The sequence below is a fragment of the Balaenoptera musculus genome, chromosome 20, assembly GCF_009873245.2.
Source record: "Balaenoptera musculus isolate JJ_BM4_2016_0621 chromosome 20, mBalMus1.pri.v3, whole genome shotgun sequence".
In the NCBI taxonomy this organism is placed as follows: Eukaryota; Metazoa; Chordata; class Mammalia; order Artiodactyla; family Balaenopteridae; genus Balaenoptera; species Balaenoptera musculus.
The window spans coordinates 57,248,808-57,274,346 of NC_045804.1; the positions used below are offsets into that span (position 1 = coordinate 57,248,808).

A 25,539-nucleotide genomic window follows, 5' to 3' on the forward strand; every position below is an offset into this window, starting at 1 on the left:
AAAACCGCTGGACTATGCCTTTTCCAGTCATCTGTGTATTCTGTGGTAATATTAATTGTATTAACCTGCTTTCTGTTATAATTTTTAATGTTCTTAAACTTTGACTGAAGCTTGGTGTTTTTTCTTTATGTACTGAAGAAAAGTTGATAGTTGTGTCTTAAATTATTTAATATTTCATTTGCATGTTATATGGTATAATACTATTTTGTGACAGTATAATTTTATCAGCTGAGTCCTCTCTCCTGTTATATAAAGAGTGGTAAGCATTGTGTAGCACAATAATACAGCCATTCTGTAGTTTTTCACTTTATAAGCAACATTTAATGCCAAATACACTATTCTAGTAGAGATGGTCATTGGACGTGGAAACGACTTGCATTATCTGCTTCAGAACTGATAGCTGGGCTGTGCTTTGAATTTTAGTTACAAAGTATGAGGCCATTGACCTTTAGGTCAACTTTCTTTTTTAGGTTTGTTAAAATAATTTCTTCTTTCATACTCATAATTAAAAGTGTCCCCGGATTTAGGAAAGCCAGGCCTCAATTCTATGAATAATTTTGTGATGCTGAAGTTGGTTTTTGGCCAGAATCCAGCCCAGGAACTAGCAGTTAAAGGGAAACTGATTTCACCTTAATGTGAAGAAAACCTTTCAACAGAGCTGCTTAACACTGGGCTTCCAGAAGCCCCCAGTTCAAGAAAGAATTATATGCTTTAAGTGCTGTGGTAGAGAATTGGCTTGTCAGCTTAAGGTGATCATAAGGTAGAAGCTGGGGATCGTCATTTCAGTTTATTTGCCTTGTAGTGAGTGGAGTCTTACACAGGCATCCTGTAGCAAGGTTAGCCCAGATCCTAAAGGAAATTGACCTTAAGAAAAGCAGCTGTGAGATAGTCATTAAATACACTTGTATAGGAATGATCCTGGACTCAGGTGTACATGTGTGTGTAGATAGATAACCGAAAGTCATCAGGTATGCAATACTTAAGGAATTTTAAGTCACTGAGAGGCAGAAATATGGGCAATTATTACTAGTTCCTTGACTGGGTTCAAAATCAGTCCAATTTATTGGGCAGAACAACCTACGTGAAGATGAGTCCAGTGAGGGTGAAGGGCAGTCGGTGGAATGAGTGATGAGGACCCCTCAGGGCATGCCTGGAGGGCAGTGACGCTGGGGTCCTTGCAGGGATGTGGCCCAAGGTCAACAGGTGCTCCCTTGTTTAAGAGAAGTAAGGTACATGGATTTTATATGAAATCTCCTGCTTTTAAAAAGCACACTGGAGAACAAGAAAGTACTTCTGAGGGCTGATAGGCTTCATGGCCAGTTTGTGACTTCAGGGGTAAAGTAAATAGGGATTAGAGCTGATAATAATGGAAAAGGATCTTATAAAGTACTGACTTCTTTCTTAGTATGAGTTACTTTTCAAATACATTGAATTCAATGATATTTATTAATTGATTGAGTTTCTTAATTAGCCTTCTCTTACAGGCCTAATAAACAGTTCCAATGTTAGTGAATTCTGCGGTTGCCTGACTAGGATGTGAGGACTGAAAACTATTGAACAAGATCTGATAGAGAATTCAGTTTGTGTTAATTTATATATATGTATTTTTTTTTCATTAGCTAGTGTAGTAAATGTTCCTTGATGCCCATCAGCAGAAACGAAAGCTCCTTTTAGACCTCTTCTTGCCATTTTAGCATTTACAATTCAGTTTGTTACACATTCTGTGAAGAATAGAAGAACCAAACTTGAAATCTGTCTTAATATTAGACTTGCAATGAGGATTGTTTTTAATTCAGTAACCGTAGAAATATCTTTCAAAAAATAGGTTCTTTTTGTATCCCCTGCTGCTAGTCGTCTGCCTTGGTGGTGCTTGTGCAGTAGACCCTGGATGGTAGCAGAAGTCCCCGAGGGGCGTGTTGGGAGCAGGCCGGCTTTCTCACCACTGACCCTTGCCTGCGTCTTCCTCCTCACCATGCTGCCTTTTGTTAGACCTTCACTGCCTTTGTAGCTTTTTGTCATGAATGACCTTACCTATTTTGACACCGAGGGCACAGAGCGATGGGGGGCAACAAGAGTACATCTCCCTCTTGTTCCTTGTTTGACAGTGGCAGATACTGGTTGGCAATTAAGCCAAATGTGGCCCAAGAGATAGGGGCCCTTATCTCGTATGAGGCATCTTTCTTTTATTTAGAAAGTTAGTGCGAGGCAGAAAACTACCTCAAACTGACTGTTAGTTTTATTTTTTTTTTTACATTTTTTTTTAAATTTTTATTTATTTATTTATTTATGGTTGTGTTGGGTCTTCGTTTCTGTGTGAGGACTTTCTCTAGTTGTGGCAAGTGGGGGCCACTCTTCATCACGGTGCGCGGGCCTCTCATTATCGCGGCCTCTCTTGTTGCGGAGCACAGGCTCCAGATGCGCAGGCTCAGTAATTGTGGCTCACGGGCCTAGTTGCTCCGCGGCATGTGGGATCTTCCCAGACCAGGGCTCGAACCCGTGTCCCCTGCATTGGCAGGCAGATTCTCAACGACTGCGCCACCAGGGAAGCCCTGACTGTTAGTTTTAAAATTGGCTTCCTGGGAGAAAAATTGCCTTGTATCACATTTAAACTTGAGGCTAGGATTCATTTAGTGTCCAAACAGACTCTTCTCCTGGACTGTTTTTAACAGTTCACTTTGCTGTTACCCTTCCCAGTTGTAGGTTCCAAAAATATTTGTAAATGCTCTAATTTCGGCATTGTAATACGTATAGAAAAGAGGGGGTGTGCAGTGAAGCTTTCAGGAACATGTCGTTTATATTTTGATTGAATGATTTGCAAGTTAACATGGCACCAGAAGAAAGAAAGTGATTGACAGTGGAGAATGTACTTAGTGCCAACAACCTCTGGTCACCGCGGCCATCGTCCTAGAAACTATCGATTTCTCTCTCTTTGCCACTCTGCAGACTTGGTTAATCAATGAAGAGCCTCAGTCGTGCCTCCTGGATATTGGTCTGGTCAATTGCTTCTCTCTTCCTCCTTCGCCGGTTGCTTGATTGGAGCCCTCACCTCTCATAGATGCTGAGTTTCCTTCCTTCAGTCTTTTTTTTTCTTTCTAATCCATCCTTCATATTTGAGCCCCCTGACGTGGTTCTCCAAATAAAACCTTTTGATGATTTCCCCCTTTCTACAGAGTAACCCAGCCTTTTCATCAGTGCTTACATGCCTGCCTGGCTGGCCTGTGGCTCAATACTCCTTTCTTAGCCATACCCTACCAGAACAGGTGTGAATGTTCCCTTGACGTTAGTAATTTACCCTGTGATGTTGCCCCTGCCGTCAGGCATCCCCGTGGCTTGCCTTTCTTGTCTGTTGAGTGCACTCGACTTCAGGACCCAGCTCAAGTATCATTTTCTCTATGAAGCCTTTCAAGACTCCTTATCTTCCTACACCAGGAAGGATATCTTATTCATTGTTTCCTTAGTGTCTCGCAGGTGCCTGGCACATAGAACATAGTCAACATATGTTTGAGGCATTAATTACTTCTATCTGTAGACTTAGAATAAAATTATATTATGTAAATGTGAAGGTTTTAAATTAATTTTTTTCTGCCAAACGATAGGTTAATCTGTTCTTAGCAGTTAAGCCAACATGAAGTCAAATATGTAATAAAATTTTGCAAAACTTAAATCTTGGGATATGCAAACACCTTAAATATCAGCCTTTAAAATTAGCCCTGAAGAGGTAAGTGCCTTTACATAACAGGATACCAGTAAATATTTGTCATGATATGATTTCCCCCTTGTCTCTCAGTATTCTCTGTTACAGCCTCACTTAGCCTGCCTGTTCTTGGCATAGACTCTGTGTAACGTGGAGTGCCTCAAGAAAGCAGGTTTAAACGTTGGAGAGTGTAGGTCGTCTAGAGAGAATCAGCTGTAGGTGCTAGATATTCCAAATTTATCATCTGTGATTATGTTGTTTGTGTGTTATTTAACATATTACCTTAAAGCTAATAAATTTTCTGAGAATTACATTTTGGCTTTTTGAGATTAGAACATTGTCCTCAACTGCAGACTGTTTTGATTGTTGTAACTTGGGGGAGGGGTGGAGTGCTGCTGGCATCTAGTGGGTAGAGGCCAGGGGTACTACTGAATAGCCTACAGTGCACAGGACAGCCCCCATGACAAAGAAATGTCTGGCCCAAATGTTAATAATACCAAGGTCAACAAATCGACTTAAAACTATCTACAGAAATAGCATTAGCTATGCAAGTTCAGTGGTTTTTTATAGTTTTGTATATGATATTTTTGATATGTTTATTTCTCATCTTAATAACATTTTAAGTTTCTTGGAGTTTGGAAAGTGCATTACACTACTTTGAGCTTCCTTTGCTAATTAAACATAGTTCTTTTCACATAATATATGCTAAATAAATATTTGAACTATTGTAATTGATAAATGAAAAGGATAATGTTTATTTTAAGGGAACATCTTTCTTTACACTTGGGGATACTGATTGATTCCATTCCCATTTGTGTGTTGCATCAGAAGCCCTGGAGAGTTTCCCAGCCACAGTGCGTGGATGTGGGAGTCTCTGCAGCGGGCAGTGAGCCCTTGTTGTTACTAGTGAGCATGTGCTGGGGCAAGAGAGAGATCTGAGAACCCCCGACACATTTGCTTGCTGGATGTCAGATTCCAGCTTAAACAGCTTTAGTATTGAATTTTGTTACATTTCATTTGTCTATTAAAGGTAGATTTCTGTTAGATAGATAGCACTTTGGTCTAGATGATTTTACTTTTGAAAAAGGCATGTAAAAGTATATAATTCAACATTTATTTATTACTGAATACTTTGAGTAATTCAAACTAGTTGTTTTCTCTATTGTTATTACTAAGGTTTTCTTATAATTGGAAAATATGCTCATTATAAGCTTTTCTTCAAAGAGATCAACTTGGCTTACCGTAGTAAAGATTGGCAACTTTAATTAAAATTTAAAAACATAAAATACCATAAAGACATTGAGTTGAAGTATTAAAAATGTTTGAAGGATTCATTTCTAATAGTGAATATCTGTTCCCTCTCCCTGGAATCTTAATATCTATTTGTTTTTAAGAACTTACCAATTCTTTAGGTTTTGCTTTCAATACAAATGTTCAGATTTGACTGAATTTCGTGAGGGAGTTATGAAAATAAAATTAGAGAGTATTTCAGGCTGTCATATGAAAGAAGAATATTTGGAAATAAGGATAAGTTTGACTGTAGATTAGTATTTAGGTAAATATTATTAAATTGGAAGTGATTTTGCATTTAGGTAATGTAATTTTTAATTATACAATATAATAATGTTTTTATCTAGAAAAAAGCAGAAGAAGCTCATAAAATATTTGAAGGTCTTGGCCCAAAAGTTGAACTGGTAAGTAAGAAATTTCTTTTTTCATGTCTAGTGCTCTTTTTGTAGCAGTTTTTCTTGGGATAAAATGGAATACAGTCACTTACTTTGGGATGAGAGTGATGTAGCTGGGCAGGAAGGGTGATAAGCTTGAAATAATGTGCAGGAACTTGGTTACCTTGGCAGAAGCATTTTCCTGATTGTGTTTTTGCCTGAGCAGCCATTCAATCACTCGGGTAGAAGGAGAAAGAAGTAAGAACAGAAACAGAAAGCTCTTTGAATCTTACTGTTAGGGTCATATTGGTGTTAAATCCTCCTTTGCCCTTGAGATTAAAAAAATCTATGCATGAATTTATTATGGGATACAACGGATTTATGAACTTTCTTAGAGCAGTGGCATTGTTAGGAGATGGGGTGGACAGAGTTATTCAGGGAACCTGAGTCTGGAGGTTTTGGTAGGGCGTCTGTTGTGTAGACCCAGTAGTACTGTACCTCGGCTTCCATTGAGATAGAAATTGTGTCTTTGTCTCTTCATATACATATGATGTACAACATTTTGCATATAAATGTTTGATTTATTTTATAGCCACTCTATAACCAGCCATCAGATACCAAGGTGTACCATGAGAACATCAAGACGTAAGTATTGATCATCTTTGGAGTTCTTCAGTTAAAGACCGTATATTCTATAAAGAGATCATTTTTATGTTATCTGCTGACATAGTAGTATAATATAGTGTAGGTGTGTTTTAGATTTGTGTAATTTGCTGTCGTTTTACTATATGTTATCTTCCTCTGGCTTCTTGGGGGTTGGGGTAACAGCTTTGAGTTTCCGAGGCCAAAAAATGAAATAAATTATTGCATAAAACTAGCTGGTTTTATAATCTGCTAGTAAAAAAGGTGGATACTTAACATTGAAATGGCTTACCTTGAGGCTTGAATTTTTTGCCTCCTGTTTTGTCTTTTTTTCAGTGGAGTACCTGCAAGGCGCATGATGAAGTAAGATAATGAAGCTTTTTCATTTAAGACTAGTGATGACACCGTCCCCCACCAAGCCACATCTGCCATTGCAAAGTAGAAGTGCCACGGATCATTTTATCATTATTCAAAATCCTATTCTAGGGAAATCCCTTCCATGACTCTTGCTAATGACGGTATTTGTAGACCCTTCTGCCATTTCATGTCCTGGTGCCTTGGAAGCGCTCAGCCACCTCATGTGGGCGAGGAGACTGCTCCAGGTTGTAGTTTGCTTAGCCTTGCTCATCCCAGACACCAGGCCTTTATGGATGCACATTTTGGAATGAGAAAATAAGTGAAAAGAAAACCTAATTTACTGATCTGATTGAAGTAAGAGAGGAAGCTAGATAGGTATCTTTTTTTTTAATTATCATATTTTAAGAGAATTTTAGATGAATTATTCTTAGTTTGTAACAAAAATGTGATATTTCTACTTTATATGTTTTATTAAGTATAACCAGAACATTATACTTATTTACTAGTACCGTTACTAATGAGCACATTGCTATTTATATATATATATATATATATCTATCTTTTTTTTTTCTTTTAAAAAATTTTCTTACTGAGAATATGTGCAATAGTTGACTACTTTGCAGAACTGGTGGCAAATATAATTTGCATGGTAGTATGCATGACAAAAATTGAAATTTGAATAATTTTAACTTTTGTTAAGTAAGTGGTTTATAATAAAAGTCATATACTTAGAATTTTTCTGTGAGATGCTGCTGTGGGCTTGACAACCCTTAGAAGTAGGTTAGGCAAAACTCATATAAAATATACCTTGTTTTGGAACTGTTTCGCTGTTTTAACATTTTTACAAAGGAGAGTAGCAGATAAAATCTAGTTGGCTACTTTTAATGATTTTTTTTTCCGCAAAGCTTCCGTTATGTTTGTGTTCTGTCTTTTCCCTGATATTAGCTGCACAGCAGCCCTGATTTATTTCATGTTAGCTACATTGCCTACTACAGTGCTTATCACACTGTCCTGAGATGGGGTTCTTCATTTAAATTCTTAGGAAACATTTTAAGTTATATTTATTGATTGTCATTTGCTTTTGAGTAGCACATAATTACAATGAGAGCAAACTGAATATATGGTAATGCTCCTACTGTACATCACCTTGTGAAATATCGTTTACTCAGCTGCATGCGTCTATATGAATCGTTCAGTAGCTATTCTTTCATCACCGTCATTTGCTTTGTATGAAATAGCAAACGTTCCTTTTAATAATTCTCTTCATCTCTCGGCTACTTTTCCATATAGCCAGCTCCTGACTGTCCATGCTTGTTTGAGTGGAGCCAGTGTCAGTGTTAGTCCTGAGTGGCAGATAATCCAAAAAATTACTTCTACTTGCCTTGGCTTTGTGTTTATATTTGAATAATCAGCTTGAAATCCTTTCTGGAAGTAGGTGGGGTATAAATATTTATATCTGAGCCTGCATGTCATTGTTTTTGAAGGTTGCAGTGCTTCCAATTTGAAAAGTGAAACTATTACAGTAAGTTATAAGGGAAGTCTTCCTGTCCTGTCATGTTGGCCTCCGTGGCGTCTTAGAGCGTATTGTGTTGTTTCTCTGTAAAGCAGAAGCCGCCTCTGTGTTGGTGTACTCCCACAGGAGGGAGGGCAGCACATACCTGAGGGAGGAGATAACTTTAAAAGCTCCGCCTTCTCTTACGCCCCCCTCCCTCCAAGAGTGTGCCAAGGTGTTTATCTCACGAGGGTTCTTAAGGAGAATCAGTAACTGTGTAATCAGAACTTGAAAATAATATTTGCCTTACAACTGAATGTAATAACTAAAAATGAACTATTTGTATTAAAGTCTTACTATAGAATGGGAGGAATTTTAGTCAGTTCTAATTATTGCAGGAGTCTTATTTTGCAGGGTGAAAAAAATTAGGGTTAACTTTGATTACATCATATATTCTTAAGTGATCTTCGCTTGTTTTTCAGTGTCTCTGAAAACAAAAAAGTGAATGCGTTATTAAATTGTACTTTTTCTTAATGTCATACAACCATATTTTTCTCTTCTAGAAACCAGGTGATGAGGAAAAAACTCATTTTATTTTTTAAAAGAAGAAATCATGCAAGAAAACAAAGGGTGAGGTCCTATCCTTGTTAACTGAAATTTGTGCAACTTTCCCGTCCGCGCTTCTTCAGGCATTCGCTTTCCCATTGTAGTGAGAACGGTTCTTGATCACACATGAGAACAGGTGCTGATTTAGACAGTAACTATAGATGTGACGTAAATATAAAACTAATTCTAGCAACATTTTGATGTCATAAATCACATTTAATATCATTATCAAATTAATTTCTTTGGTCATCTGTGTATAACATTTTCATCTAGCCAAAATAAAGAAAATGGTGAGTAGTTAAAAAAAAATATGAAAGAGAAATAGGATGATCTACATTTAGTCTCTTAACCCTCAAACAAATGTGGGTAAGTTATGGTCATGCTGATAAGACATCACTGTTCTTTCTTATTAGAAACTGGGTCAGCTAAAGTTCAGCTTTTTCAAATTCACATCGTTTTGCATATTTATTATATGACTTGCAGCCTAAAAATTTTGTGGTTATAATCTTCATGGAAATTAAGTTACAGAAAATATAATGCCAGTATTCTTATTTTTATAGTTATATTATATATATTATATATTATATTATATATATATATATTATATTATATATATTATATATTATATATATATATTATATATATTATAATATATTATATAATATAATTATATATTATAATTTTAGACAGACTATTCATTTAAATTGTTTTTTAGTGAATAAATGATGTTCTTTGATTCACATCAGAAATGAACTTTGTACCTTGTATTTAAGGACCTGGCAGTTTAATGAATTGTAAGGGTCAACAGCTTTTATTTGGTGTATAACTTCTAACGTTCTAATTTGCCAGTCTAGTCCTTCAGATACTTTCTTAAATTACCGGTCTTGAATCTTTTTTTTTTTGGCCAAGAGCATACACATATAAATAAGAAATTAGCTAAAGTATTTTTTTCTATCTGATAATTTTGTTGTAATTATGGTGTAATTGCTAAATTTGCTATCTGGAGACACAAACACAGAAGCACGGACTTTGTTTTCATACGTCACAGGGTATTTAGTTATGAAGTTTATATGTTCATTGATTTGCTTAATAAATACTTATTGGCCATTTCCTTTGTCCCATGTATTATTCTACAAAGGGAGCGGGCAGCCATGTGGCTTTAGCCCTTAGGGAGCCTGAGGAGTAAGGGGGCAGGTGAGGCTGCAGGCGATGGCAGTGTTGTGGTCTTACGATGGCACAGGATGTACAGAGGAGCATGAGCGCGTAAGGGGACAGCTGGCGCAGATGTGAATCATGAGGGGCGTTGCACAGGAAAACCAGTCCTCTGCAGACTTCCACAAGCAGTGGGCGCAGCTCACAGGAAGGGCTGGGGAGTGGAGGGAGTGTGGCAGGTTGGAGAGGGCTGGGCTGGGACTGAGCTGGGAGGGTGGCAAGGAGTGAGGCTGCGAAGGGAAGCCAGGGCGGGGTCGTGCACAGCCCAGGGGTCATGAGGCGGCTTTGGGTCAGATCCTGAGGGCGGCTTTTAAGTGTTTGAGCTGAGGAAGTGAAATGTTGAGCTCTGTGTTTTAAGAAGTTGCATCTGGTTATGCCATTCAGGGTGCATGGGAGTCATGTAGGAAGGAGGCCGTTGCTTGAATCCAGATGAGACCGAGGGGGCGGCATAGTGCTGAGCGCAGGTGGAGGCCCAGGAGTGGACAGGCTATGAGGAGATGGGGCATGGGGAAGGCAGTGCTTTCCCCTCGCGGCTGCTTCCTGGAGCTGACCGTGTGGCAGGCCCTTTCATTGTCTCACACCCACGGTCTGGGTCTTGTAGTGCACGGTTCTGTTTTTCTTCTTCTCTGTTTAAAAAATGAGATCATACATTATTCTTTTCTCTAAAAGCATTCGTTCTCGATTTCATGTAGTTTACTGTATTTCTTTTTATCATAAAGTACAACCAATTTCTGCCTTTTCCAGACTGTCAAAAATGTTCATTATATGGCATTATTTGTAGTAAGAAAAAACTGCAAGTAACCATAACGTCCAGCAGTAGAGGGATGGTTTAAGTGTGAGTGTTTTCTCTCACATATTGGAAGGATAACAACAAAATGTTAATCTGCTTGCCTTTGGGATTATGAACTATTTACATATTTCTATTTATCATTTTCCATTTTTTTTGACAGTGAAGATGTAATTGTTATCAGAGTGGCTCATCATTTAGTTTGTTAATTTGTGTAGTCTTAATATTAACTAAAAAATCCAGCCACGATAGGCTCTATGTGTTGATCTTTCGTAGAAAACAGCTCCCTTTCTTTCTCTTCTTTCAGATCAAGGACAGCTTTTCATTCACAGTTGAGTCATAGGCCACATGTACTTCTGACTTAGCCTTAAGAAGTAACCTTTACTTTAAAGTATTAGGTTTGTCAGAATCACAGAGTTTAGTTTAATTATTAATTTGCTACGGGTATTTAATAGGAGCAAAAAATCTGCCAACGTTATGATCAACTCATGGAGGCATGGGAGAAAAAAGTGGACAGAATAGAAAATAATCCTCGGAGGAAAGCTAAAGAAAGCAAAACAAGGGAGTATTATGAAAAGCAGTTTCCAGAAATTCGAAAACAAAGAGAACAGCAAGAACGGTTTCAGCGGTAAGTGGTTTGATGTTTAATGGCTATGCTGTTTTCCTTTGAATCATACTTTTTTGATCCTTCACAGTATTTATTGTTACCTGAATCTAATCATTAAGAAAGTTCATAAAGAACTTTTATTATGTTTTTCCTCTTTTTTTTTAATGGAAGTATAGTTGATTTACAGTGTTGTGTTAATTTCTGCTATACAGCAAAGTGATTCAGTTTTTTATATATATATATATATATATATATATATATACACACACACACACACACACACACACATTCTTTTTAATATTCTTTTCCACTATGGTTTATCACAGGATATTGAATACAGTTCCCTGTACTATACAGTAGGGCCTTGTTTATCCATTCTATATATAATAGTTTACATCTGCTAATCCCAAACTCCCAATCCATCCCTCCCCCACCCCTTGGCAACCACAGTCTGTTCTCTGTGTCTCTGAGTCTAAGAACTTTTATTTTGAATATAAAACTTCATTATCAGCTAACAATGTTTATGCCTTAGTGAATTTAATATTAATTTTTTATATTTAATCATGCTGTTGAATCTAAATTTAAGTGAATATTTTGAAATTAATTCTTCAGTTCTTGAAAATGCTCATTCCTTTGGAAATGAGTTAGTAAGAATAGACTTGAATGTCTCACAGTTCTTCGTTACCTCCCAACATGATCAAAACTCTTAAATTGATTGCTAATTGAGAAATTCTTTGTTATTGGTATGTAGTTTCTGATTTCTTTTTACTTTTAGAGACCAAGTACTTTTGCAAAGGTAGAAGCTTTAGTTTTCTTCTCTACTGTCTCATGAAAGCCCCATTAATCACAATTAAGTTTCTGTCAGGGATGATGATTGTGTTTTTTTCCCATCCCTTTTAAAATGTTTTGTGTATTTTTCTAAGTCGGCTGTCCTGTTCTCTGGAAGGCAGACAAAAGACTGCTATTTGAGATGAAAATGACACCAATAACTGTAATTTTCCAGAAGTTTCCCATAAACAGTTCTGCCATTGGAACTTAGACATGTAACCTTTAAAAAGAAATCTTAGCATTTAAATTGTTACTAATTTTATAGATAAATGGCTTAAACATATTGCTTAAAAGTAGTTTCTCAGTAGCATTTTAGGTTTCTTCTCTGACTTCTAGTTGATTAAAAAGTCCCATTCAGAAAAGAAATCGATGTGAAAGTAATCTAACTGATATGTCTTCTTTATAAAAGGCCTTTAAATATATCTATAATTTCTCCCTCATATTTAGAGTTGGGCAGAGGGGAGCTGGTCTTTCAGCCACCATTGCTAGGAGTGAACATGAGATTTCTGAAATTATTGATGGGCTCTCTGAACAGGAGGTAAGACAGTTAATTGATTTAATTCAAGTTAATTGATTAATTATTCAGGCATTTTAGCCTCATACCCCATAAACTAAGGGTTTATTTGTATATAACTGAGGGAACACTTATGGCATTTGAATTGTTCCAAAGTTTGTGGCCGACCATTGAAGGTTTTAAACAAGGCCACCCTGTGATCATATTGCCATTTCTACGAAGACGGCTTTGGCAGCAGGGAGGCCTGGAAAGAGGTGAGGAGGCTGTTAGGATAAAAATAAGGAGCTGAGTCAGGGCGATGGTGGTGGAAACGTGTAGGGAGGGCCTGGTGGAGAGATTGTAGAAGGTAGAGTGGACAGGACAAGTGTGGGGTGAGAAGGAAGAGCAGGTGAGAGGACTGAGCTGCTGGTGCCGCTTCCTAAAAGAGCAAAGGAGCGTGTACTTTGCAGGTGTCTGTATGTCGGGTGGTGGACCTGAGGTTCGGGGGGGTGTCCAGAGTGTGATCTCTAGCCAGCTGAGATCTGATCTGATATTAATAAATCGGTTCTGAATAAGAGTGAATTTCTGTTCCTAACAGTGAATCTTCGTAGCTGTTTTCAAACTATCTCTGAAGGTCGGTCCAAAAACCATATATTGAGTTTTGCTAGTTTTGGTTTTATAATATGGCTTTTAAAAAGCCTCGTCTCTAAATTCTGAAAGGCATGCTTATTTGAACATCATGGTCCTCTTAAGTAATGAAGACAATTATTATATTGCTATACATTTCAGAATTTGTGGCCATAATCTCTGCAGTGATGACTAACTCTGTGTTAAATTTCTTTGCTCACTTTTTGACTGATTCTATAAGGGGGGCATCTGTAAACAGCCAAAACTAGTATCAGGTGAGGTGATTTCAAGCTAATGTGTCTGTCCCAAACCACACTTTGGTGTTCAGACTGATTGAGAGTACCCATAAAATTAGAACCTTTGTAAGGACTTGACTCTAAGGCAATGTCCGCTTCTAGGAGAAGAGTTTCAGGAAAAAAACCTAGCCTTGTATTGAGGTCAGTACTTACACTTTTTTTTCTTTCTTTTTTTTTTAAGATGTGAACTGAAGCAGTCTAATTCTAAATAGAATCATGTATTTGTGCATCTTTTTTTTTTTCAAATTTATTTCTTTATTTATTTTTGGGTGTGTTGGGTCTTCGTTTCTGTGCGAGGGCTTTCTCCAGTTGCGGCAAGCGGGGACCACTCTTCATCGCGGTGCGCGGGCCTCTCACTACCGCGGCCTCTCCCGCCGCGGAGCACAGGCTCCAGACGCGCAGGCTCAGCAATTGTGGCTCACGGGCCCAGTTGCTCCGCGGCATGTGGGATCTTCCCAGACCAGGGCTCGAACCCGTGTCCCCTGCATTGGCAGGCGGACTCCCAACCACTGCGCCACCAGGGAAGCCCAGTACTTATACTTTTTGGTAAAAGTTTTTTCATGGAAGTTTGTGCTTATAAACTTACTGAATTAAACTGTGGGAAAAATAAATTGTATAACTGTAACCAAGTTTTAGTTGAAATTCTAAGGATAATAGTCTTAAATTTGCCATGGAAAGATTATGTAAGATTAGCAAGAAGTGTTTAATACTTAAGTAAGTTTAGTTAATTTAAGATCAATGACCTTAAGATTTTGGTTCCTGTCTGCTTATTTTTCTATTTTATTATTCTTTAAAATGATGTTAAGACTTTTTAAAATGAGGCAATATTAATGTTAGTAAGTGCTTCATAAGATCACTACTTCAGTGACCTGTCCTTTAGGTCTAAGATTCATTATTTGACGTATCAGCTTCCTTTAAGGAAAGAACTCTTCTCAAATTGTAGTAGTGGATTATAAAAAAATAATACCTGTACTCTCTGCCTCTCTTATTCATGCAATGAGTATTTATTAGATAATGTGTATAATTACTGTATGTTAGATGTTATGGTACCACTGCTGTTGTCATTAAAGTACATACGTGGTGTTTCATTGTCTATTAAGACAGTTGGTCTGTGGCCCTCTTTAAGTTTTATTCTCTGTAAATTGCATTTTTTTTCTTTTTTCTTTTTTTTCAGAATAATGAGAAACAAATGCGACAGCTCTCTGTGATCCCACCTATGATGTTTGATGCAGAACAGAGAAGGGTCAAGTTCATTAATATGAATGGGCTTATGGAGGACCCTATGAAGGTTTATAAAGATAGGCAGTTCATGAATGTTTGGACTGACCATGAGAAGGAGATCTTTAAGGACAAGTAATTTAAATTTTAAATTACTCTCTAATAGAAGCTTACATAAGTTAGTGAAAAGTATTGGCATTTACTTGTAAATTGAACTGTTTCCCCCAAAACTTGACCCCATTTTGGCATTTGAGTGGGTACTGTGGAAGTCAGAAAAGACAGATTTGATATGACCTTCCTGTAAGTTTATGGGTGGGAATGCAGGTACCAGGTAAGAACAGGGTTGTGGAGTCATTTTAAGAGTGGTACCCAAACCTGGGCGGTGTCCGATTCACCCGGGGGTGCATTTTAAAGTTACAGATTTCTGTGCTCTACTGTATTCCAATCCAGTCAGTTCCTGGCGGACGGTGCCCAGGAATCTGTGCCCTTTAAGAGGACATTAGCATTTAGGAGTCGCTAGAAATTAGTCTACATTATATTTCTATTCCCAAGGGCTTTCCCCCCTCTTTTTAAGTTGTTAAAATGTGTGTGTGTTTTTTTTCTTTTACTCAGGTTTATCCAGCATCCAAAAAACTTTGGACTGATTGCATCTTACTTGGAAAGGAAGGTAAGAAATGGTTTGCATTGAGAATGTCTGTAGGTTTGTGATGGTTGCTGCTTTGAAGCTTTTGTGCCTAGTGCACAGAAGTAGTTAAATAGAATTTTTGCAAAGGGCTTGATACAGAAAAGATTCTCATGTGAATAGTATAGTGATATTTACAATTATATGATGACCAATTCTAAGCACAAAACACAGACTAATTTTCATGGTTAATCAAAAATGACCTGATATTATATTTCCCTAAAAACACATAGGTTACAATGTTTTTTGAACCTCATTAAACTTCTAATTAAAATTTCAGAGTTCTGATTTTCCCTGAAATTTTTTCACAGTGGATTGGATGTTGGGTTTGTGAGCAAAGTGAGACATTTTGAATATTTACGTATATAGAGGAAGAAAGAGACTTTAGTTACTCGGAAAGAAGAAAGTGCTTGAATGTTTCCGATAGTTCCTGGTATCTTTTACATAATTTGTATTAAGACAGCTGTAATTGTCCATCAAGATAGTAGACACTATATATATGTATTTTTACAGCCTAGATAATCCTTAAAAAGCTAGCCATTTGTGGTTTTCCTCATTTTATACTTTGAGAACACTAGAGATTTTCCTTGAAAGTGTTACTTGATATTTTTAAAAATTTTTATTTCATTGGATCCTCAAAAATAATTTTTTTTTTGTAGAGTGTTCCTGATTGTGTTTTATATTACTACTTAACCAAGAAAAATGAGAATTATAAAGCCCTAGTAAGAAGGAACTATGGAAAACGCAGAGGAAGAAACCAGGTATGTTTCATTATTGTATGAAACAATTTCAGGGTTGGTGGAAATATGAAGATGAAAAATTTTGTAACAGGAGCCTTGTATGTAATAAAGTGTACTTTAGGAATTGACGTTTCTATTAAATTAATTAGAATGTTATGAGCATGTTTTGATTATTTTGAATATATATTTAATGTGTTGTATTTTCTACTTTGAATGCATTTTAAGTTTCTAGTATAACAAAATTAATGAGAAGTTTTATATTTTCATGCTGTCGAAATTGTGCATGTCAGAGTTAACAATAATAATGTAATTAAATATGAGAACCGTGACACCCTATTTATATACCACCTTTACCAGTCCTTTTGTCTGTGGAGGGGACAGGTAGAGTAAGGGAGAGAAGAGAAGTACAGCATGGTGACCAGAGTACAGGGTTGTTTACTGAAATACCTGGGACCTGATTGTGTTTCAGGTTAACTTTTATTTCTGGGGTTAAAGCACTTGACCTCAAAAGACTGTTTTTAATGCAGTGCAGTATGTGTTTTCACAGTCGCAGTTCAGTACTTTAGAAACGCTTTTCCTTCAAGTAGCTGATCAGCCGCCGTCACAGCTCCCATCTGTTCTCCTGTGCGCCCCACACCCTGAGACCGCTTGCAGGACGCGTGGCACGTGCGGGCGTGGACAGCTGCTGCCATCTTCAAGCACCCCTAACGCTCTTCTGGTCCCTCACACAGTCCCCCGCCTTCCCTTCCCTGGTCACCCCGCTCGCCAGACGCAGGTTCTCTCATGATGTGTGCTCATTGTTCCTCCAGAACAATGCCACCTGACAAGATGTGATGGCACACTCATCAGAAGCAGTATTTCTTGGTCAAAAAAAGTATGGAGTGTTTCATGAGTCACCTGTGTAAAACGCTGCTAGAGGTCAAGTGAGCTGCGGTGGGTGGGTGAGGGGCCAGGACTAAGACCGTAGTGAGCGAGGGGCACGGGGTGCGGGGCGACATGCTGCAGAGCACAGGCGTCCCCTTGTTTGTAGGGTTCGCTTCGAGAGGGTGCCGAGGAACGGTGGCGGGGCTGCTGGGAATCAGAAGGGAGGGAGGGGCCTGCTGGTGCAGCAGCCAGTGTTGCAGAGACAGAGCAGTGGCTGCAGAGCTCCAGGAAGGGCTAACCAACTAACTGAATGGCAGGTTGGACGTTGGTGGTGATGTGGGAAACTCTGTTGCGCCAGAGGAGCCAGGGCATCTCCCCACTTCCCACAGACAAAGTGGAGTCAGGGTCCATTAGCCAGAGATGGTAGAGCCCACCAGCATCTTAAACAAGTTTCAACTACTAATTTTTTTTTTTTTTAATTCATTCTTCCAATCCAAGAACATGGTCTATCTCTCCATCTGTTGGTATCATCTTTAATTTCTTTTATCAGTGTCTTACAGTTTTCTGCATACAGGTCTTTTGTCTCCTAAGGTAGGTTTATCCCTAGGTATTTTATTCTTTTTGTTGCAGTGGTAAATGGGAGTGTTTCCTTAATTCCTCTTTCAGATTTTTCATCATTAGTGTATAGGAATGCAAGAGATTTCTGTGCATTAATTCTGTATCCTGCAACTTTACCAAATTCATTGATTAGCTCTAGTAGTTTTCTGGTGGCATCTTTAGGATTCTCTATGTATAGTATCATGTCACCTGCAAACAGTGACAGTTTTACTTCTTCTTTTCCAATTTGTATTCCTTTTATTTCTTTTTCTTCTCTGATTACCATGGCTAGGACTTCCAAAACTATGTTGAATGATAGTGGTAAGAGTGGACATCCTTGTCTTGTTCCTGATCTTAGAGGAAATGCTTTCAGTTTTTCACCATTGAGAATGATGTTTGCTGTGGGTTTGTCGTATATGGCCTTTATTATGTTGAGGTAGGTTCCCTCTATGCCCACTTTCTGGAGAGTTTTTACCATAAATGGGTGTTGAATTTTGTCAAAAGCTTTTTCTGCATCTATTGAGATGATCATATGGTTTTTATTCTTCAATTTGTTAATATGGTGTATCACATTGATTGATTTGTGTATATTGAAGAATCCTTGTATCCCTGGGATAAATCGCACTTGATCATGGTGTATGATCCTTTTAATGTATTTTTGGATTCTGTTTGCTAGTATTTTGTTGAGGATTTTTGCATCTATATTCATCAGTGATATTGGTCTGTAATTTTCTGTTTTTGTAGTGTCTTTGTCTGGTTTTGGTATCAGGGTGATGGTGGCCTCATAGAATGAGTTTGGGAGTGTTCCTTCCTCTGTAATTTTTTGGAAGAGTTTGAGAAGGATGGGTGTTAGCTCTTCTCTAAATGTTTGTTAGAATTCACCTGTGAAGCCATCTGGTCCTGGACTTTTGTTTGTTGGAAGATTTTTAATCACAGTTTCAATTTCCTTACTTGTGATTGGTCTGTTCATATTTTCTATTTCTTCCTGGTTAAGTCTTGGAAGGTTATACCTTTCTAAGAATTTGTCCATTTCTTCCAGGATGTCCATTTTATTGGCATAGAGTTGCTTGTAGTAGTCTCTTAGGATGCTTTGTATTTCTGCGGTGTCTGTTGTAACTTCTCCTTTTTCATTTCTAACTTTATTGATTTGAGTCCTCTCCCTCTTTTTCTTGATGAGTCTGGCTAATGGTTTATCAATTTTGTTTATCTTCTCAAAGAACCAGCTTTTAGTTTTATTGATCTTTGCTGTTGTTTTCTTTGTTTCTATTTCATTTATTTCTGCTCTCATCTTTATGATTTCTTTCCTTTTCCTAACTTTGGATTTTGTTTGTTCTTCTTTCTCTAGTTCTTTTAGGTGTAAGGTTAGATTGTTTATTTGAGATTTTTCTTGTTTCTTGAGGTAGGCTTGTATTGCTATAAACTTCCCTCTTAGAACTGCTTTTGCTGCATCCCATAGGTTTTGGATCGTCGTGTTTTCATTGTCATTTGTCTCTAGGTATTTTTTGATTTCCTCTTTGATTTCTTCAGTGATCTCTTGGTTATTTAGTAACGTATTGTTTAGCCTCCATGTATTTGTGTTTTTTACGTTTTTTTCCCTGTAATTGATTTCTAATCTCATAGTGTTGTGGTCAGAAAAGATGCTTGATATGATTTCAGTTTTCTTAAATTGACTGAGGCTTGATTTGTGAGCCAAGATGTGATCTATCCTGGAGAATGTTCCGTGCGCACTTGAGAAGAAAGTGTAATCTGCTGTCTTTGGATGGAATGTCCTATAAATATCAATTAAATCTGTCTGGTCTATTGTGTCATTTAAAGCTTGTGTTTCCTTTTCTGTCTGGATGATCTGTCCATTGGTGTAAGTGAGGTGTTAAAGTCCCCCACTATTATAGTGTTACTGTCAATTTCCTCTTTTATATCTGTTAGCAGTTGCCTTATGTATTGAGGTGCTCCTATGTTGGGTGCATATATATTTATAATTGTTATATCTCCTCTTGGATTGATCCCTTGATCATTATGTAGTGTCCTTCCTTGTCTCTTGTAACATTCTTTATTTTAAAGTCTATTTTATCTGATATGAGTATTGCTACTCCAGCTTTCTTTTGATTTCCATTTGCATGGAATATCTTTTTCTGTCCCCTCACTGTCAGTCTGAATGTGTCCCTAGATCTGAAGTGAGTCTCTTGTAGACAGCATATATATGGGTCTTGTTTTTGTATCCATTCAGCAAGACTGTATCTTTTGTTTGGAGCATTTAATACATTCACGTTTAAGGTAGTTATCGATATGTATGTTTCTATTACCATTTTATTAATTGTTATGAGCTGTTTTTGTAGGTCCTTTTCTTCTCTTGTGTTTCCCACTTAGAGAAGTTCCTTTAGCATTTGTTGTAGAGCTGGTTTGGTGGTACTGAATTCTCTTAGCTTTTGCTTGTCTGTAAAACTTTTGATTTCTCCGTCGAATCTGGACGAGATCCTTGCTGGGTAGAGTAATCTTGGTTATAGGTTCTTCCCTTTCATCACTTTAAATATATTGTGCCACCCCCTTCTGGTTTATAGAGTTTCTGCTGAGAAATCAGCTGTTAACTTTATGGGAGTTCCCTTGTATGTTATTTGTCGTTCTTCCCTTGTTGCTTTCAATAATTTTTCTTTGTCCTTAATTTTTGTCAGTTTGATTATTATGTGTCTCGACGTGTTTCTCCTTGGGTTTCTCCTGCCTGGGACTCTGTGCACTTCCTGGACTTGGGTGGCTATTTCCTTTCCCATGTTAGAGAAGTTTTCGACTGTAATCTCTTCAAATATTTTCTCGGGTCCTTTCCCTCTCTCTTCTCCTCCTGGGACCCTTATAATGTGAATGTTGTTGCATTTAATGTTGTCCCAAAGGTCTCTTAGGCTGTCTTCATTTCTTTTCATTCTTTTTTCTTTATTCTGTTCCACGGCAGTGAATTCCACCATTCTGTCTTCCAGGTCACTTATCCGTTCTTCTGCCTCAGTCATTCTGCTATTGATTCCTTCTAGTGTAGTTTTCATTTCAGTTATTGTATTGTTCATGTCTGTTTGTTTGTTCTTTAATTCTTCTAGGTGTTTGTTCTTTAATTCTTCTAGGTCTTTGTTAAACATTTCTTCCATCTTCTCGATCTTTGCCTCCATTCTTTTTCTGAGGTCCTGAATCATCTTCACTATCATTATTCTGAATTCTTTTTGTGGAAGGTTGCCTATCTCCACTTCATTTAGTTGTTTTTCTGGGGTTTTATCTTGTTCCTTCATCTGGTACATAGCCCTCTGCCTTTTCATCTTGTCTGTCTTTCTGTGAATGTGGTTTTTGTTCCACAGGCTGCAGGATTGTAGTTTTACTTGCTTCTGCTGTCTGTCCTCTCAGCTACTAATTTTTAACAATAGCTTTATTCCTAATTACAAACTAGTATTTATGACATTTATTTTTAGAAATTATATGTATTACTGTTTAATTTTTTCAATCCCAGGTAAAGTCAGGGGATAATTTGATTTATATTATACCTCACCTTTGGCGGGTTAGCAGTCTGTTGCTTGTGATGACAGAGCAGGAAGTTTTGTGCGACAGGGAGTGTCTCTCTTACTCTGAAACATCGGCTTTCTATCCTAAAGTTATCTGGGACAGCATTTCACTCCTTGCTGGGACGTACGTGTCCCTGTGCAGTTCGAGCCACGGTGGTGTTTTCTTCTGCACCACTTGTCCTCTGTGCTAGCACCCTTCCCACATCTCAGGACGCATGTGCAGAGCCAAGGTGGTCCAAGTGTACCCTCACCTGGACCTGACCCGTGGAATGCTTGCCCCTGGCTAGGCTTAGTTTTCGTTTTGGGTAGGCTTTCTGACAGTCTAGTCCTGCCACCCTGAAGATTTTCCCTCTACTTTTATATTTCTCTGGTTGATTCATTGGGAACTTGGGAGGGGAGGGAGTTAAATGATGGACTTAAACTACTATCTCAGACCAAAAGAATCTTACCTCGGTTTCTTAGCTGCTTATGTCAAAATACATGGACAGTTTTTCAGAGGTAGGTAGTGTTGGGTCATGTTTGCTCTCTCCTGTGGAACCGAGTGGTGGGCGCTGATACCAGATGAGAGGGGAGGCCGTTAGACTTTTCAGCAGAAGAGTCACCTCAGGTTTCATTTGTGACAGGAGCCTTCTGGCTGCTCTGTTGAGACTCTCATGTAGGGGAGGCCAGTTAGGGGTTATTTTAGTAATTTCAGTGGCTTGGACCAGGCTCTCGTGGAAGCTGGCGAGAACTGGTCAGGTTCTGGGTATGTTTTTGGAGGTAAGGCCAGTGGGTTTTGCTGATGCAGTGATTGTGGGGATGCAAGGACAGTTAGCAGAGATAGGCTGTCTTAGCTGCTGGAGTTGCCGTTGACTGTGACGGGCACGGTGGAAGGAGGAGCAGATTTGGGGGGATAATAAGCACGTACTAGATTTTAAATACCTGTTAGACTCTGTCCACATGGAGATGTAGAGTGGGCGGTTAGATACAGAAGTCTGCAATTTAGGAAGAAGATCTCTGTCGGAAATAGAGAATTTTCTATATAGAAAAATGTTCAGAAAGACTTCTTTTTTTTGCCATGCCACGTGGCTTGTGGGATCTTAGTTCCCTGACCAAGGATCGAACCCAGGCCCCCAGCAGTGGAGGCTCGGAGTCCTAACCACTGGACTGCCAGGGAATTCCCCCAGAAGACTTTTTTAAAAAAAAGAATCTAGTTACAAGTTAAAAATTTTTAAATGGGTATTTTTACCCTGGCAGGTATAGAGATGTGACTAATTTGAAAATCACTCTACTGCTCTATTACGCAGTCAAGTTTGAATGAGTAGGAATTACCTCAGGTCATCCCGAGCGATTAGAGATTTATTCCGGATTTATTCCTCTGATGTGTGCACTCCATCCTTTCAGGCTTTGATTGCTTCTCCCCTCCCCCAGTCCCAACTGCTTACCTGTAGGAAGTAATTTTTATTCAGCACATGAATATGTAGTGTGCTGTTGGCTGAGAGATTCCACATCTGTGAGGTGTGATTTTTAACATTGCTGTTGCCATAGGGGGACCTTGCATCTTATTTACATAGAAAATGAGTTTTAATCTTAGAATCATCGGGAAATGAGAGATAATCATACTTTTGTTACAGTTGTGTTCAGAGGTTATTGTTGGCAAAAGTTTTAACTCTTCTCTCAGAAATCCTGTTAGCTACTGCCCAAACCATTGTTACAGTCCAGCATATTGGCGTCCCATGACGAGAATGCGTGTGGTTCTTTATCAATTTTAGTTGAAGCAGTGAATGCTTATCAAAAATTATAAACCAAAAGCCCCTCTTCGGCTTTACTGTTTGGGATCTAGAATTGTAAATACCATGCCAAGTAGTAACTTGATTCTGTGTGCAACATTTTTGTTAGAAGTGAGAATTCCATCTCACTTTCCAGCATAAACTCCCATGTAATAAGTCTGTCACTGTGCAGATGGGATTCCTGTGGCACCTGCTCGTGACCTGCAGTAAAGCAAGTCATTGTTTAGAAACCACATTTTTCATTTCCAGATCTTCGAGGGCTCTTACAAGAATTTGTACTCTCCCTTCATGCTGACAACATCTTCCCCTTTAACTGTGCCAGCGTGTTTTTATTCCCCAGAGGCGTTCAGAAAGCATATACTTATGTAAATGTAGTAATTGTTGAAGTTGGAGGAGTTTTTGACTAAACCATTAGCTATACACTAGTTAGAAAGGGTGATTTAGACAATTAAAGAATTGGGTATAATGGAAGGAGCTTTAGATCCCCAAATGCTCTGCTTCTTTGTGTCTGTGACACTCTAGATGTGTCCCTTGGTGACATCTGTGAGCACTGGTTCTTACCTTGCAGGGTTTATAGGAGACTAGTTGTGTGTGCAGTACCCAGAGTGTAGGGACCGCCCAGTAAGTAAAGGGCAGCAGCTACCGCTTTTGTTGCCTTCAACCAAACATGCTTCTTGGTGATCGACAGCTTTCACTCTTCAGGAAAGTCGTCTCCAATTCAATTGCTTTAAAGGCATTAGTTATTAATATACTTTGATAAGATTGGCATAAGATATTTTCTGTTTACTGCCTGAAGTACTTTAAAAAAACCTCAGTGGCTGAAGTACTTCATTTTTTCTGTTTCTTGTACATTGTTATTTAACTAGCTCCTTGTTCTTAAGTTTGGTCATTTCACTTCTTGGCAACTTCATTGTCTGCTGAGTGGGAATTCCTTTATTTATTTGTTTTCTAAAGACCTGAGCATTTTAACAAATATATATGAGTGTTAGACACCCAGTCAGATGTAGTAGTAATAAATCTCAGCATAAGCTAGCATTTGATCTTTTCTTTTTTCTTTTTTTTAAAAATATATTTCTTTTTAAAATTTATTTATTTATTTATTTTTGGCTGCGTTGGGTCTTTGTTGCTGCATGTGGGCTTTCTCTAGTTGCGGCGAGCGGGGGCTACTCTTCGTTGCAGTGTGTGGGCTTCTCATTGCGGTGGCTTCTCTTGCTGTGGAGCATGGGCTCTAGGCGCGTGGGCTTTAGTAGTTGTGGCGCACAGGCTCAGTAGTTGTGGCTCGCGGGCTCTAGAGCGCAGGCTCAGTAGTTGTGGCACACGGGCTTAGTTGCTCCGCAGCATGTGGGATCTTCCCGGACCAGGGCTTGAACCTGTGTCCCCTGCGTTGGCAGGCGGATTCTTAACCACTGTGCCACCAGGGAAGCCCTAGCATTTGATCTTGCTATAGAGGACCCTGCTGAAATTGACCCTATTCTTCATTTATCTTCATGAAACACATGTAACTTTCACTTTTTTTCATTGGAATTTTTATTTTGTTTTATAATGTGCTCTGCCATTCAGAGTGAATAGCTTATTGTTTGGCAGGAATGTTTCATGTTGGGAGAACCTCCCTAACAGAATGAGACTTTTTTTTAATTGACTGTCAAGTGTTGGGCTTAAGGAGGGAGGAACCCGGACAAGAAGCTCATGGGAGCGCCTGTGTCTCTAGGGTCCTTTGAAGAGTCTCCTTTTGAAACCATGGACTTCCGCTCCAGCCAGCCCGCTGGAAAGGGTTGATGTGTGTGGCCTGTAACCTCCGTCCTAGACCATGGGGGCTGGCACTTTTCTTTACAGATCTGCCTGAAACAGAAGCAGTACCAGCCACTTCTTGTGAAAACCAGAGTTTGTTCCTTCCTTCCTTAGTGTCCGTGGCCATCCTTGCTGTGGGTGTTGATGCTTGTCTCCCGGGTTAAGTGCTGTCCGCAATCTCGGGCCTCCGTCACATCCCTCTGCACTCGCTGCTGCTCAGTGTGGGGCTCTGCTCTGGAGGTGCACACGCTTCTGCAGACTGTCTGGCAGCCCCAGCAGTTTCTTTGGCTCATTTGCACACACTCTGTAGGACTGGGGGCTGCGTTTCTGGAGGGATCCTGCCCTCTTCTTCCCTTTGACTGGTCGAAACAGGTGCTGCCCTTGCCTCTCAGCCACCAGCACTGCAGGAGGGGGCCAGTCAGCTGTGGGACGGTTTCAGGCAGCAGGGCACGTGGGGATTGCTTGCTTACTGCAAAACCCGGGTCAGCATTAGAAGCAGAAGAGTATTCGGGGAATACAGTTATATGTGTTGTTCAAGTCTACGGGACAGTAGACCTCTTTCCTTATCTTCAGCCGAGTTGACACCTCCCCATCACTTCTTAGGGCTATAAACCGTTTTCTGGGTTACGCAGCCCACTTGCTAGGCAGGGGGCAGAGTTTGTTGTTGGTATGTCATTTCGTTGGTTCAGAATGACAGATGAATGCTACGTTTGTGGGGGGCAGGGTGAGGTTATTAGCATTTCAGACAGATCTTGGGATCACTGTGATGTGCTAGGAAGTCGGATGAATAAAACATTCCCAGCTGGAAAGTATCTATTAAAATCTTCCTGATTTCTTAGTTTTCTCTAGCAATAATACATACTCAGGAGAAAAGGAAACTGGCAGTTAGCCAGGGTGAGAACCTGGGAAGGTCAGGTAAGGTAAGTTAGGGAATCATGGTATGGAAACGATTTAGCTGGGGTCAGAGTGGAAGAGTGGATGCCGTTCTTGGTGGGCTGTGAAAATTTCCTAGCGTCAAGGGATTGTAGATGGTGATGAGGACAAAA

At 38.9% G+C, this 25,539-nt stretch overlaps 1 protein-coding gene across 2 annotated transcripts in view; it reads left to right on the plus strand.

Moving 5' to 3' along the window:
* The window catches only part of NCOR1 (nuclear receptor corepressor 1), a 149,399-nt gene that overhangs the window by 52,235 nt on the left and 71,625 nt on the right, over positions 1 to 25,539 (plus strand). For both annotated transcript variants that reach the window (XM_036835424.1, XM_036835425.1), the window contains exons 7-15: positions 5,332 to 5,388; positions 5,951 to 6,003; positions 6,337 to 6,363; positions 8,413 to 8,479; positions 10,910 to 11,082; positions 12,337 to 12,427; positions 14,480 to 14,658; positions 15,136 to 15,190; positions 15,865 to 15,966. In XM_036835424.1, coding sequence (XP_036691319.1) covers positions 6,356 to 6,363; positions 8,413 to 8,479; positions 10,910 to 11,082; positions 12,337 to 12,427; positions 14,480 to 14,658; positions 15,136 to 15,190; positions 15,865 to 15,966 — 675 coding nt within the window. In that variant the 5' untranslated portion in view covers positions 5,332 to 5,388; positions 5,951 to 6,003; positions 6,337 to 6,355. The remainder of the gene's footprint in view (positions 1 to 5,331; positions 5,389 to 5,950; positions 6,004 to 6,336; positions 6,364 to 8,412; positions 8,480 to 10,909; positions 11,083 to 12,336; positions 12,428 to 14,479; positions 14,659 to 15,135; positions 15,191 to 15,864; positions 15,967 to 25,539) is intronic.